Source organism: Lichenostomus cassidix, chromosome 8, assembly GCF_008360975.1.
Source record: "Lichenostomus cassidix isolate B80296 chromosome 8, HeHo_3.0, whole genome shotgun sequence".
In the NCBI taxonomy this organism is placed as follows: domain Eukaryota; kingdom Metazoa; phylum Chordata; class Aves; order Passeriformes; family Meliphagidae; genus Lichenostomus; species Lichenostomus cassidix.
The window spans coordinates 5,883,020-5,899,456 of NC_139489.1; the positions used below are offsets into that span (position 1 = coordinate 5,883,020).

A 16,437-nucleotide genomic window follows, 5' to 3' on the forward strand; every position below is an offset into this window, starting at 1 on the left:
TCCGATTTCTGCAGCAGAGCTGTTGACATCAGTTCCAGTGGCAGGTTGATGGTAGTGTGAACCCTCCTGTGATTTCAAAAATGACAAGCTCAAGCCCTGTAAACTCTTCAAACTTACCTGGCATAAGTGTATAGAAATGTATAAGCATTTGCTAGGGATTGTGTTGAAGTGTTGTCTGATTTTTAACTTCAGAAGTAACTGCAAGAAATAATGGAAAAGAAGAAAAAATGATGCTTCTGAAGAGCAAAGTGGTATTTTTTTAGCACTCCCAACGTGAAGTGAGTGAAATTCAGTGTTAACACAGCATGCTCTGAAGTGGAAGAAATTTTGTCTTGTTGCAGAGTGGATCAATCTGGCCATGAGAGCATTGTGTAGCAATAGAAACTGCTGCCTTCCCTCTGCAGGCAAAATTCTCCATAATTTCCTCTTGTGATCCTTGAGGTCCTTCAGACTGGTCCATTTTGTGTTGACATACTGCATGTAGTGCTTTGTAAGTGTGGAATTTTTCAGTGTTGAATTTGGGAAGAGAGAATTGGCCTTGAATTTCTCTGTGATTTCTTCTTTTTATGTCTTCATTGTTGTAAATTGGGAGGAAATTCAGAACATGGGAAATATATGACCTGATGGCTTTTTATGTCTTCGGAGGAAAAAAGTGTCTGCTTAGCCTCCTCCTTCTTATATGACATAAAGGGAATCAGGAAAACTGATTGCTGCTCCTATCTAGCTCTGTATTATTACTGTTAAAAGGTTTGGGTTTTAATTTTTTTGGATGCAGTTTTATATAAATGTTTTATATAACAGCGTGGTAGAGCAGAAGAAACACGATCATGTTTCAGATCTTGTAAAAGTCTGAACTCTTGTGTGTTTGAATACAGAGCATAACTTCGGTTAGGATGAAAGATAAATTCCAGAAAGAAACTTAACAGTTTCCTTTTTTCTCTCCTGGTAAAATGTACCTGATATGCTTCAGTGTGAATGGTAGCAAATATGTGACAGAATGAATAGCAGTGCTCTGCCTGCTGAAGTTGAAAAGGTCTGGGTATCAAAAAAAGGCAGCAGGATGCTGCATCACAGTTTTTGCTGAGTACAGGTGCTCTTGTGTTTGGAATTAAGCTCAGTTTTAAATACGGTTTTGTGGGGTTAACATTACCTTAAAAATGCTATTGTGTTAGATTTCTTGAACTAGGTAAAGTCAGAGTACAGAGCTAGAACATTAAGGGTTTTTGTGCTCCCTTTTAAAGTAGTATGAGTGCTTCATAGTTTTGAACATAGAATTCTCAAAACGCCTTTATGGGACAGCACAATTGTCCTAATTTTACAAATAACTACTTGGTCTTACTTCCCTAGGTGGCTTGCTCAAGGTTACACAAGAATCCTCTGGTGGAACAGGGAATTATATCTAAATGTTTGATGTTTAAAACTTTGGGTCTGATTTCCGGATTATCCTCTCGTAACAAAAATGAAGGACCTATACCTTTCCTGTCATCCTGGTGAAATTAACTGAATTATAAGTATTCATACTCTGATTTTGATCAATGCTTTTAATTCTGTTTACTGCTTCTTTTTATTTTTAGGCATGTACTGGTATTGAAAATATTGATGAAGCTATAACGTTGCTTGAACAAAATAACTGGGATTTAGTGGTAAGTATTCTGAGAAAATGACTTCATAGATCAGCCCCACGTAACAGTGACATGGCATCTTGCTGAGACAGCTGGTAGCTTTATTTCAAATTTGGGTGTGTCTGGTGGTTGGGACAAACAGGTTGTTGTGTGCTGAGTGTTTCTGGTCTGTTAAGGCCTCATCACCAAGTAAATGTGACCTTGAGTTGTAAAAACCTGCTCTGCTCTGATCGTCTTCAGGCTATTTTAATTTCTTTCTTGTCCTCAAAATCAGTGTTTCATACTGTGTTTAGTTTCCTTTTGGCATCCTTTTGTATGTAGTATTATGAAGGGTGGTGTTTTTAGAAGAAGACCTGTGTAGGCACACAAGGGTTTTGGAGTATTTGGGTTCCTGTGGAAGAAGTGGAAGGTAAAACAACTTTTTCAAAATTTCATGTGCTTTTAGTTTAAAATTAAGATTGTTGCTCTTCCATTGTTGGTGGTTATGCAGAGTTGAATCAGATGATTAAGGCCATAACTTTATTTAGATTTGGTGCTATTCAGACACCATTAAATATAAACAAAAAACCCAACAAATACTCATCCTGAAAAAACCATGAGATCCAATGGACGTGGTTTTGAGGGATTTGTAAATTGTGTGCCTTACAATAAATGCCCAACAGGTTGGTTTGAGTGAGAGAACTGCCATGAAAAGTGGTCAGGACAAATAAGTCTCTTCTGAAACTCCAGAATGAGCAGAAAGCAGAGTGAAGTATCTAAACCTATGGGAATGCCTGTGAGAACACCTCTAAATATTTAATTTTATTAGATGATCTAGAAGTAGAATATAGAGAGAAAAGAAGTAACAACCCTAATATGCAAGCTTAAAAAAAGCATAGGGAAGGTAAGAAAGGATAGAAAATTAGGGATGGAAGAAGCACTTGAGGAAAGTACATAGTTTTTGAAACTAGACAGACGATGAATGAGAGGAATGTCTATGAAAAGGAAATGGTAAGTTGTAGAGGAAAAAAATAGTATTGAGGAGTGTGTAAGTGAAGAAGATGCCCTAAGGGTCTGTCATTAGTAGGACACTGGCTCCTTTTTATTAAAAGCAGCCTTCTTGTAAAAAAGGGATTGGGAGTAAAAGGCAAATCCTGCTAATGTAACAGGGAGATAGAAGAGTGAAGGAAGAGAAGATTGAAGGAAAGGAGTTGTTGGGTTGAGAAAGAATCAAATATCTCTGTTAGGCAAGGGTATTTAGCATTTCAAAAGTACTTGAAGAAAGACTCAAGACTTATAAGAAATGCAGCATTTTTTATTTTGGAATTAAAAGTGTATGATCCACGTGTGGGGTGCGTTTTTTTGTGTTTGTGTTGGGTTTTTTATACCTTTGATTTAGTAGTCAAGCACAGATTCAGTGCCAAGATACTAGGGAGGGCTTGTTTTAATTCAACCAAAAGGTCTTAGAGTTTTTATAGCTGAGATGGAAAATTAAAGGAATCCTTTGGTTTGGTGCTAAATACATCATTCCACTCAGAACAAAATTTTTTTTTCATGATTTCTAAGTTAAACAAAACTTCTAGGACTTTTTTCACAGGTCATGAATACAATAGTGAAGTAATGATGATTTTGGTAAGGGTTCCTCTGCCATCCTTTGGCCCCCAGTGTAAGGTAAATGGGAAGAACATAATTTCTGTCTTCTCTAATTTCACTTTGTTTTGTATGTCTGATTCAGAGGCTTTTAAATGTTGATTCCTTTACTTCCATGATGTTGGAAGTAAAGTCAGAAGTCAGTATTTGATGAGGAAATCTTATGGGAGGCACCCAGGCTAATAAGTAGAAAGCTAAGCAAGTCCCATTAGGATGTCATCAACCAAAGTTCAGGGGCACTTCTGCTGCAAAAGTGGGAAAAACCAAAACCGTAAGTTAAGGAAGTTCTTGTCTCAAAGAGATTGCTTACTTGCTGTTCACTCAGACTGTCTGTGTCTCAGCTCCATGTTCCTGTTTGGGGAAAAACGTGTGTTATCAGGGGCTGTGCTACAGACCCAGGTTGAAGATTCCCTTGGGCATCTGTTGCTTCTTGAGCTCTCTGACACTCAGCTCATGGGCGTTGGTATTTCTCTGGGACTTCAGCCAAAACAACCAAAAGCAAGTAGCCCTGGTGAGCTGGAAAGCAGAAGGATCCCAAACAGAAACAGGGAAGTAGGTATTGACATGGGCTGACAGAAGTACAGCAGAATGCACAGAGACAGCAGACGTTATAAAGTCCATGAAACAAGTTTTTTATGTTGTGCTACAAGTACTGCATGTTTGTGTGAACTTTTCTAAGGATTACTTTGTTTGCAGGGAAGTAATATTCCTGCTGCTTACTTTATCCCTACTTTTTTTTTCCCCTGGTCTTGCTAGATTTTAATATTAAGGGTTAAAATGTCACCAGAGTCTTACCTGAGTGAGTGTTACTATGTTTTGTATCTTTTGTCTTACCTTTAAACAAAGCCAAACCTGGGTTAAGTGTAAAGATCTCCTTTCTTGGTTTAGTTTTTCTAATAGCCACTTTGGGTTTTTGTTAAGAATTAATCAGAATTCCTTTTTTCTTTTCCATTTAGAACTAAAACATTGGCTTCCTATTTTTGAACTTTAGAGGATGTACCTCCTCCCAGTTAGAAATCTTCATCTCTAAACCTCTATATGGGATACTCTAAGACAATATAAACAGCCTCTAATTTATCTTTTGTTTGGTACTAAATAAACTGGATTTAAATGTCTCAGAGTTGTATATGTTTCATAGTGTTCAAAGCAGTGTATATGTTTTGCAGTAGCTGCTTGAAGCAGTATGGGAAACTGTCTTTCATAAATGTTTGGTTGCTTGGCTTTGCTCAAGTGCTCAAAATAAAATTGGTCACAAGAGTGCTGCAGAAGAATTCATATGCAGTAACGGTGTAAAAATTGCTTGGTGGGATCATGAAGTCTAATTTTGCCAATAATTAGCTCCCCTCTGCTGCATGTGACTTGGCCTTTGTGGTGGTCTGCTGCATATAGAGCAGCTTAGGGTTTTTCTGTGTTAGAACACTGTAGCCTAATTACAGGGCTTATTATAGGCTGGGCGACGAAATGTTTCAGATGTTCTGTGAGATACAGAAGATCAACATAGATAATGTAATGATCTCTTCAGGCATTCTGCTATAAATGGATCCGGCTCTCTTAAGCCTCACAGGGTTGCTGATATGTTATTTCCTGAGTGTCATTTCTTTCAGCTCTATTAATTTACAGTAATTTTTACCATCTGAGAAGTTAGGAATTTCTGTCCATTGTAAAGTCTGATGGTTTCATAGCTTGCCCACTTAAACTCTGACCTTCTCTTTTGGCATGTGAAGGTAAGAATGATGGTATAGATATATCTTAAACTTCGTGTAAAAACAATAAAATAAAAGTGTGAAAAATCCCAACTCTGTGTGTGTTGAAATGTTTCTGATGATGGTATATTTTGAAGGGAAAATGACCCATTAGTGACTTGACCTCATGCACTGTGGACCTTTGTATATGTGAGGTTATTACCCAGGTGAGAGCTCTCTGCTCTATTGAGATTCAGTTCTTGCATCTGTGCATGAAACTTGGTCTGTTCTGTCTTCCACATATTTAATGGAAAACTCAAGTCCTTCATATGCAGCATGACTTTATATTCTCTGCTATTAATCAGAAGAGATTTTTTGAATGAAAAGCAGGATTCACCACACTTAATTTTCTATTTTTTCCAAGATGTCCATTTCTGTTGTTACTCCTGTTACTTGGTTTAAAATTATTTTTATTTCATGTCTTTTCCAAGAGACATTATAATATATGTACTTCTTAGCACTGCTTTAAGAAGAAAATAAATTTCATCAAAATAATGGGGGAAGAGGGGTGTTTATTATCCAATAATCAATTTACTTGTAAATGTGTGTATAATGATTATATATATATATATACCCCCTTGGTTTTTATTTTTGAAATGACCTTTGGGCCTTCCTGCTATCCTTGGCTTAGTTATTCTATATTCTGGTAGAGGATCAAAGCACAGTATAACTTCAGTAAAAGCAGCAGTTTAGTGCACCTGGAGATTGGATGACTTGCAGTTCCTGTCATACTCAGGTTCCAAGAATCACCTGGACGAAAAGCAATTTCATACCTTGGAAGGAGAAATTGTATATTGTGAAGATCTGTTTTTATAAAACTTCAATTCTCAACTACAGTTTTTAATTTTAAATGGATAACTTACACAGCAGATGAGGGTGTTTTGCATCTGGCTTGTAAACCTCTTGGAAAATAGCAGCTATTTGCCAGACAGGATTTTTTTTACTATACATACCAATTTTTGTATATGTTTATTCACATCTGTGTAATACCTTTTGGAAGAAAACCTAACTAAACAGACAATAAAATCAAACTGGGAAAAATTAGGTAGGGCTTGGCAATTTTTATTTCTCTTGGAGGTGCCCATTTAGGTGACAATGGCAAAAAATGGGCTCTTGACAGTTATCAGCAATCTGTTATTTGTATCTCTTACTGCGCTCTAAGCAGTAACTTAATCCTTTTGTTAGAACATGTAGCAAATTTCAGCAGGAGCTGGTAAAACTGATACACTAACATTGTCTTTTGTCTCCTTTTCTCTCTGGTTTGCCCTGCTGCAGCTTTGATGTGGTGTCTCTCAGTATGTTATTTTGATCGATTTGAATTAGTCTGCCTCCAGAAACTAGGTGATTAATCTGAGTTTGGCACCCGGCCCTTTCTTTTCCTTAAATGTGGGGCAGTGTGCAGTATATGTGGATGTCATGTGTTCAGCAGCTCTCTTGTTTCCTTGCAAGCAAGCTGTGTTTCAGTGGCTGGGAACCAGGGCTGCACTTTATGGTGATGCTGTTCATCACACTGGCCCTTTTATCTTGGAGTGTTGACCTGCTGTTATCTTTATTTTAGAATTGCGTGCTGAATATGGTATATATTTGACAGCACTCACTCTGGGACCAGTGAGAAGTTCAGGGTACATTCCTCTCATTAGGGCTAGATCTGAGGGATTTTCACTGCTAGGAACATGGGCTCATCTGTGTATTAATGACATTCTCCCTGTGGTCAAATGAACAGTCAGCTGCCTGTGGGAAGCAGAGGTTTGTATCCCCTTTTTTAAAAGGAGAATTTAGAGTTTTGTTTCAGACAGATGTTCTCTTGTGGATCTTGGTGTCCTGGGGAACATGTTCTTGTCAGCTCAGCAGGTTAATGCTCACTGTTACTGCAGTGAGGAGCCTGTCCAGCGTTCACAGCCCTGCTGCCAGCAGAGGGAAGGCAGAAGGAAGCCCTGAGTTAGATAATCCCAAGCAGTGTTGGTGGATGGGCATCCCACTGGTGCAGGCATCCCACGGGCACAGTGCCTGTTCTCCAGGAAATTCAGGAGTTGCAGGTTTTTTTGTGTGTTCAACAGCAGCATTAATCTCTCCTAGTGGGACACAATTGTATGTGAACTTGTCTTTTTTAAAGGACTTTAGAAATCTCCTTTGGAAGTCTTTAATGTATTTTCTGTTAAGTTAGGGATCCCTGCTTGCAAAAATAGTTGTATTTCTCATTGTCTGTATTTTCAGCTTTTTTCAGCTTTCAAAGTGACATTTCTGTGTTTTTGAGTAAGCTCACATGCATGCTGTGTATTTTATGCAGCTGGGCGGTAGCACAGAAGACTTGATAATTTTTAAAAACAATAATAAAATCGTTGTTTTTATTTACTTTCAAATGCCTTAATCTCTGCTAAAACACATTTCCTTTTAATGTGTTTTTTTGCATAGAAGATGATATGGAATGTGTAGATCTATAGGCAGTTGTAACCATGGTGTGGTTTTCCACACAGCTGTGTGCACATTCATCTGTTTAAAAAACAAAACCAAAACAAACCCCAAAACACCACCATTAATACATATCCAGGACATCAAGATCCTTTTCCTACAGAATGCAGAGTAAATGTGTTGCTTTGTCAACCCAGAAAAGTGCTTCAAGGAAGGGAGATGACCTTTGCTGGCAAATGTAATTGTTAACTTCCAATATGGTAGATAGTTTTCTAGACATTAAGGGGATTAATCTAAAATAGTTAATTCTCTTTCATAAGGACTATGATTTTAATTTTCCTGGTAGAAAAAAACTGGTTTTATTCACGTGAGGATAATGAAGGGATTGTGATTATGTATTTTATGGCTGTATTTTGTTGTTGTGATGATGTATATGAAATTTTAGTTCTCTTTCTGACCAGAAAGAAAGTGGAGAAGATTTTTAGGTAAAACTTTGCTGGCAATGTTGTAAAGTAAAATGTAAGGTCTGTCTTTTCAAATAACAGATGAAATTTAGTTACTTATGTAAGTTAGGTTTTTAGTTACTTAAGCAAGTTTAGTTACTTAAGAAATAACCTCCTTAAGTTTTTCTTGTATGGTGATCAAACAAGCATACAAGTCCTACAAGTGGGACTAATAAATTTAGATTTTTGTTCATGGAAAAAGACTCTTGTTTCTTGTAACAGAATTTTGTGTTCTGAGAATAAACAAAAAGCAGCACCTGAGATCCCAGTAGTGTCTGATAGTATTGCTGGAGCTCTATGGATGCATCACCCACCTGCCTTAGTTTTTACAAATATTTTTTTCAGAGCCTGCTACCTCTGTATTGGGAGTTTCTGTGAAGATTGCTTAGCATTAGTTTGTCCTGAGACATTCAAATTTCAGAACAAATTTCTAGAATATACTAATAGTAAGGGGCTAGTATGAGGTATCTGTAGTTTATTATTCTGTGACTAGTTGAACTAAAAATTGCACACATCTTATGAACATGTGTTTGACAAGTGTTTAGTGTGTGATTGAGGCATGCTGGAACTGTGTGAGTAGGGGAAAAACTAAGTAAATGATATAAGAATCAGTATCTGCCAATGCTGTGGCTATTTTGCAAGTGAAACTTGGTTGTGATCAATTTTACCAGAAAAGCTAGGAGTCATCTAGAGCCATCAGACTTTCAAAGCAGAGGGTCTTAAAAATGGATTTACTTGCAATACTGTTGAATGTCTGAACAGTTTCTAGTTGTATTTAAATAAACTCTCCTACCCTGCCCTTGTAGCCCTGGGCTGCTGCTGCTCCAGCAGTACAGCACAGGCTGTTGGAGAGGTACAAGGAGAAATACTATGAGACAACTTGCAGGTTATAGACTTCAGCTTGGGATTTTCTGCTTTCCAAACTTTTAAGCTAAATCTTGCATAATTATTTTTTTATTATGGATTAGTGATTGGGCAGTTGATTGACTGCAGTTGGGGTCATTGGAACACTGTTGATATTTCATGTTATTATGGCTTTTCAGTGAAGGGGCCTTAGTATTTGGCAGTACCTCTATGAATTTTTGTGTCCTGAGATTTCTTCCCTGGTAGTACTTGCTAAGAGCTAGTGTGTTGTTACAGTGAGTGATTAAAAAAAATTGTGTTGTTTTTTTTTTTTTTAAAGACTGAACAAAAAATATATTGTCATCAATCCGTAAACTTTGCATTTTAGCGTTGCCATTCAAATGTACATAAAATAATTAGGAGAGGGATAAAAATATAGGAGTTGAGAACATGGATATTTTTCGATATGCACACCAAGACATTATCTGACTCTTCTGCTTTCTAGCCTAATGTTTTAAGGAGTAACAAAATACGTTTTGATATTAAGCACATAAGCATTCCTTTCTGTTAGAAGGTGAAGTAGCATTAATGCCAAAGTTGTGACACTAATGACTAAGACCAAGATACTTGTATGTGTGTCAAAGTGGCAGACACCTCATGGGCTCCTTTCCCTTTCTGTGTGAATGAGGTTTATGTGGGTTGTTGAGAGTAGATGGTTTTCCTTTATTCCTGCTGAGCTAGTCAGCTCAGATAGGTGCTGATCCTTAAGTTTCTTGTAAATCTATATATGTTCTTTACTTTCATTATGACAGGAAAACATTCACGTATGGATTTTTAAGATTGAGATTGCACTTTGTTTGGGGAATTAGGCGGTGAAAATATAAAATTAGGGACTGTGCAAAATGTAGTGGGTTCTTTTTTTCCTCAGAATTGTAGAAGTATATCTAACTGTTGAAAGGCTTCCTAGTGCATTTAGGCATGTTGTAGGAGTGACAGGAAAAAAATTGCTGAAGCCACCAAAGACGTAGGGAGAAATGAGAAACCACATCTAGAGTGCTAATTGTAAACTATTTCAACGCGTGCTCGCTTGCTGATGAAGTGAATCATCTGTATGAATGTATTCATGTGGCATTTTTTGGTGAAATGTTAATTTTTTTCTTTATTAGCAATTCTATTGTTTTGCAGCTTTTCATGAAGTATATTTGTTGTAAAGAAAGCAAGCTGAAATAAAGCAGAATGCATAGAAGACATTTCATTGTAGTTCAATTACAGTTTTTGGTTAAATTTTAACCACGATGGGGACAAATGTTGTCATTCTGTATAAACTTTGTGGGTGTAACTTCACGTCTAGCACTTGGAAGTACTTTTGAGACTTGCAAAGCTGGGGAGATGCCAGCAAGTATAACATAAGCTACAGGAAAAAGCTGACTCATTCCTTTGCCTTGAAAAGCCTGCCAAAAATAACACAGGTAGAGATTGCGTCTCTTACTACTGGGGCATAATTAGTAATTTTGTTATTTAAATATTACTGAATTAATTAAAAAATCTAAACCAAATAATATTATTTATAAGTTCAACTCATAGCAGTCAGTTTTTGTAACCTCTGAAAGTAATGCTTTAAAGAAGCTGTGTGTGTAGTCAGGTGATCATCTTTGTAAAAAGCCTCTTTCTGCTTAAAGTAATTGGTATCTTTGCAGAAAGTTTCATGGAATTTCTAATTTAGAGTACACATCTCAGACTTGCTTGTAACAGGTGAGAGTTGGTAGTTGCAAAAAGCTGTTCAGAAGCCACATTCCTCTGCTTGGTAATCTCACAGTCCAACCTGAATGTCTTGGGGCAGAAAGAAGTGATGGTAATACAGCAGCTTTCAGGAAACCTTTGTTGGATTAATCCAGGCTGACTGCAGTATTTGGCTAATACTTACAGGATGGTTTTGTCAGCACCAGTTACTAAAACTTCTGCTGTTTATTCTGGAATCTATTTTTTTATTGTTGTAAACTGATCACAAGAGGAGCCTGTTCATGGTCTTGCTTTTTATCCAGTTTCCCCAAATCACAGAATGAGCAGGTCAGAACAAATGTTTTGACATATCTGCACTTGCCAGTACCCATTATTACCAGTTCTGTTGAAAATTAGCCCACATTAGTATTTGCAAAAAAGAAAGTTGTTAGAGGAGCATTATTTCAAAACGTTTACTATTGTTACTGAAATATCTGCATATGGCAGAGCCCTGTGAGTTAGTTTCATTTTAAGAAATGCTTCTGTGCTCAAAAGGAACTAATGAATCTTTGCACTTCTCCTGTTTTGCTTTACTATTCCATATGAAAATATGCTCCTTTGTCACTCGGATTTATGGTTTGGAAGCAGTTTGAAATTCACTTTTGCTTTTTTAGTCCTTTCATGGATGCTTTGTCTCACTAATGCTTTCCTTTATCATGTAATTATTTGTTTTTCTTCTTTCTGGATAATACTTGTTCAGTTTTGGGTTTTGTTCCCTTTTAAAAAAAATCTCTCCATTGTAGAAAGCATTTGGAGTTTTATTGTCCATTTATTTTGTTTAAATATCAAATAAAAATGGATTTTAAATCTTCAGGCTAAGAAGTTTATCATGTGAAAGCAGAAAATTGAGTAGGAATATTGTATGTCAGGGAGAATATCACATTTAGCCCAAATTAGGAGTAGAATTATTTGCAATGGAATGACAGTTGTAAACAGAGTAATATTAATGACCCATTTGGTGCTGTGGAAATATATAATAATATACAAAAGACAAGAAATATTTTTCTGATTTATTGTTGATAACCTAATGAGGGCTTTTTAGTGTATTTCATTACACTTTTAGCTCAAAAAAAAGTTTAAATTATTTAAACTCAACAAATCTTGAGTGATCCTCAAGCAGGTTGGGTTGATAGTGCAGATGAATACTGACTGATGCTTCCAAAATATAACTGCTAGAATTTTCTTATTCTACCGAACTCAGAACCACAGTGTGTTTGTCTTGTGTGTCATCTCACCCTCTCCAGTGAGGGTTTGTATGTAAGTTTTGGTGTTATATTCACTTTGGTAATCAGAAAAATAAATCTAAGATTAAATGCTGAAAGAGTCACTCAAAGACTAAAACAAAGTTTTTCTTTGTTCTGAGTGTGAAACAACAAAATGCCCATTTTTTAGGTTATGTTTTTAAATACAGTTCTACAAGCAGCCAAAACCTCTTCCTGTCCTTACTTCTGCTAATGTAAAAATCAGCATGGGGTAAACTTTCTGAATTTTTGATTTGAGAAAAATCGTTTTTTTATCAAGGAGGTGTTAAATATATAATAGGAAGGAGAGGCAAAATGAACAACAAAGACACAAAATACAGAACTTTGTTTTCTTAGCTTGCCAGAGATTTTAAACCAAAAGTAAAATCTGAGTTTGTAGCATTTGAGGAAGAATGTAAATTTTTGAAAGTCATAGTAAATGAATTCTCTTGTCAAAGAAAGCTGTTACTTAATTTCAAAGAAATAATTAAATATATGGCCTATTTATGGGGCTATTGCCTTGAGTACAAGAAAAAAATTAGTAATTCTGTAAATCTGAATGTGTCAGACCTATAGAAAATCAGGGCATTGGAAGAAAATTCCCCATGAGCAAGTTGCTCCATTATAATTCCCTGTGACTTTCTGAAGCACCTGATGCCATTTGGTTGGACATCTTTGGGTTTTGGATCATCTCCCATATCAGTTCCTATTACTCTGTCTCAAGGTCTCATCCATGTGCTGTGCTTGTTTAATGTAAACCTCCTCCATTTTTAGCTAAACAAATGTAAAGCTCTGTGTGGGCTTTGATGAGTAGACTCAAGTGATCTCACTTGCTGAATGCAGTCCAACCTAAAGGAGGTTTTTGGAATTCTGTGGGAGCAGCTTGTGCTGGTTGTGTTTGGCTGATATGGTTATTTATCCCAGTGAAACTCGTGCATCTCTCAGGTGTGCAGGCTGTTTATACCTCTCCAGCCTCTTCCTCTGGAAGGATTGTTTTTCCAGCACTGTGCTGCTTCAGCTTGCTTTCTCCTTTTGCTTAGAGATGTGGTTTCTAGTACTCTGTTTTGGAGAGTTTTTGGGAGTATCTGTCAGCCAAAACCACTGTGTGCTGTGGAGGTTGGAAAGGAGAGGGGAGGAGCAAGAGGTGCACACTGAAGAAGAGCTCCTTCCTCATCCTTGGCAAAAACCTTCACTGCACTTTGCCTGGGCCTGCCTTTGACTCTTAAGATGATTCATCTAAACATCACTTTTAAATTCTGGAAATTTAAAAACTACCTCCCATCTGTAGTTCGTGAAGAGGAAGGAATCCCTTGCCTTCTTTGAATATTCACTCAGTATATGTAGACTTCTTCATTTAAATAATATGATTGGTAAAACAAGTCCATCTTCAAACTTTGTGAAAACCACTGAGTATTTACAGCTTGTGAGTTTAATGTTTGTGCTATCCTAAATACCACATTATCCATAGGACCCTTGGATGAGAGTCACTCTCAGATGTGCTTAATTGCTTTTAAATGGTTAGAATTGTGTATTTTGAAAGAAGTCATCCACATTGTTGTTTCAATAGATAATTAAGAAATGGTGGTTCTTGGTTTTCTCCAACACTGTTTTGTACTCATAAAAGATAGCCACAATTAGTCAGAACTGACTAATCTAGTTAAGTTAATACTCCCTTGAGGAAAAGTTCTAAATTTCAAAGTCTGCTTCACAGTGTTCTTTAAGCACTTAAATTATTTCAGAATGCCACAGAGTTTCTGTGTTGCCCAAACTGTTAATGAATTTGGTAAGCTTTCATTAACCCTATTGCTCTATTGTTCCCTATGTTTTCAGGAAAAAAAAGTTAGATTTAGTATATTTTGATGCTGGAATTTGGAAGTGTGCTGTTGAAATGAGCACAAAAAAAAATTGTTATTTTGAACCTTTGTAATGGGCACTTGTCAGTCCAGTCAACCAGTCATGTTCCTATCAACCTTTTCATTAAAAAACCCCCCAGGATTCGCAGTAATGTTTGTCAGGATAACCTGTACTGCTGGATGATGGAGTCACAGATGGTTGAAATTGGAAGTTGTTTTTGGATGTCTCTCTGGCCCAAAGCAGGTCCAATTAGGTCAGGTTATGCAGTGCTTAATGAATTCTTAAATAAGCTGTTCCAATTCCTGGATGTATGATTGATATCTCTAAACAAAATGTATAAATCAAGAAGAGCTAAATTGGGTTTTTAATTTCATGAAATAAATGGTGGGCCTGGTAGTTGTTTGAATGTTGTCTTTGAAACAGAAATTATTCTGTTTCAAATTTGGACAGTGTTATGGTAGAATTTGTGTGTGGACAGCGCTGAGACACACCTAGGATTCCTGGCTTTGGGAAAAATCTTCTGAAACCCCTGTAATTTTCCATTTAAGGTGAACTTCAGTCTTTAATTAGTGATAGCATTACAACAGACAGATACCTGTGGAAGCTGTGGGACCCTGGATGCAGCAGGGATGTAGATGTGCAGTGTGAGAGCTGCATAAACACAGAGTGCTGCTTCCCTAGCATCACTCTCAGCAACAGGTTTTTGGAAGCTGAAGAAGCTTTCTCATCCAGACATGGCATCTTTATATTTAATAACCCATAAATAGATTTAATGCACTGGTTATTAAAATTGTTTTGAGAGTAATACAGATTTTTTATGACTGTAAAGTAGTTAGGTTTTGGTGATCAAAGATCCCTGTTTTGAGAGACAAAAAAATGTAGTATCTTTGAATATTTGCATAACCACAGAGCTGTGATCCTCTCTCAAGGGAGGCTGACACTGGGGAAGAACAGCCTGGAACAGATCTTGCCTTAGTAACGTGTTCTTGTTTTAATTTTTTTTTTCTTTTAATCTAGTCACAACCTTCTCCCAATGAAATTCTAAAACAGATGGTTGTTCCTTTTTCTTTTTTTCCTTGCAGGGTCTACTTATAGCTGTCTTGTTAGAACATGGATATTTAATATTTATGCAGTATGTACATGTGCACTGCTACCATTTGCTGTCTACATTATTTTAGTCTTCCATCTTGCTTAACAAACAGTGTCTGGACTCTTTAGTTTTACAGTGTGGTTAATAGAGGTCTTTCCATCAAAAAAGTACATAATGCTTCTGCTGTTTTTTCTTACTCCTGTGCCCCTTAAATGTCATCAAGTTTACAAAACTGGGGATATGAACAAGTGAGTTATTCAGTTTTAAAGAAAATAGCTTGGAGCCTCTATTGTGTTTAACCCCTCTAACTAGGCTCAGAAGAAGTTTGAGCTGATTTAATCCTCTGAGACAGAGCTTTGACAGAAGTGTGAAAATGCCACATTGCTGTATTTCCACCCAGCTGAAGCAGCTTCTTTTCCCTAAGTAAAGAGAATTCTGTTGCACCAGCAGATCATTATTAGTGTAGGTTCTGTGGTACAAAATCTGTGTTACAGATGCAAAATAAAGGATAATTTTGTCTTTCAGCCAACTTCATCTGTTGATTGACAAGAATTAAATGTATGTTGCTGAAGACTATGGGAGGGAGAAGCCAATCCAGAAAAACCCAAATAAACCAAAACCTCCTACTCATTCCTGGAGGTTTATTAGATGAACACAATCAAGAGCTGTGTATGACTGCAAAAACCACAATGATGATAAATGAGACATGTTGTTAGAAAGAAACCACTGATTATTGCCATGCACAGTGGATAAACTGATTTAAAAACTGATCTGGTAGGGAACTTTGTTTTCGCTGTAATTTGATACAGCCTCGTGGGTTGTTGCTGTACCTTATGGGTACCTCTGAACTTTTCCTTCTCTGTTTTTTTAAATTATTATTTATGCAATTTTTTTTCTAAATGCAGGATAAATCTTACTGCAGTATCACACTAACATAGCTGAGTTCAGCAATAAAACGTTTTGACTTCATGTAGCCTTAACCATTAATGGAAATAGTAAAAAATCATGTTTATATATTCAGAGAAATAGAAATCGTAGCATTTAGGTCTTGATTACATCTATTTTTATGTCTATTAAGCACTTACTTAAGCTACATTTTTTTAAATGTCAATTTGTAAAAATGGTGTTGATAGATGATGACTTCAAAATTCAGTGACAGGGTGTGACTTTGTCCTCCTGGAGTACCAGGGAATCTCTGAACTTCTAAACATCAGCATTCTCCTCTTCACTGGGGACCAGACACTCGTCCACCAGGTGTTCTGGCCAACAGTTCAGGTATATCTGACATATGAGGATGGATATTAGGAGTTGTGCTACTAGAAATGCATGAATTGCTGCTGGTGCAGGAGAAAATGGATAGCAGTGGGGATGCTACAAGCTCTCTTTAATCTCGCTGTCAAGCCTAACAAATATGTACCTGTGAACTCAACAGTGGTCAAAAATCACCCGAGAGAGAAATAGAATTGTGCTTTTGAGATCTGTTTTTTCTCCTCTCTAGATTTTTGTAAAAATTGTTTCTCATTTGCTGTCAAACTCCCTCCTGTGCTGTTCCACGTTATGTGCCCACTGCTGTGCTGGGATTAAAAGTCTGAAGTTAGGTAGGGTTCTGACATCTTTGCTCGTGTGTCTTCTAACAGTAGTCAGAACAAAGTTTAATCAGCTGGGGAGCTGGTGTGTAAGTCACCTTCAGCTGCTCACATGTGTCACTTTTAGTGCTCCTCAAGT

The 16,437-nt window shown here is 36.9% G+C and overlaps 1 protein-coding gene across 2 annotated transcripts in view; it reads left to right on the plus strand.

Moving 5' to 3' along the window:
* The window catches only part of FAF1 (Fas associated factor 1), a 156,047-nt gene that overhangs the window by 19,270 nt on the left and 120,340 nt on the right, over positions 1 to 16,437 (plus strand). For both annotated transcript variants that reach the window (XM_085067624.1, XM_085067625.1), the window contains one exon: positions 1,575 to 1,643. In XM_085067624.1, the coding sequence (XP_084923750.1) occupies positions 1,575 to 1,643 (69 nt within the window). The remainder of the gene's footprint in view (positions 1 to 1,574; positions 1,644 to 16,437) is intronic.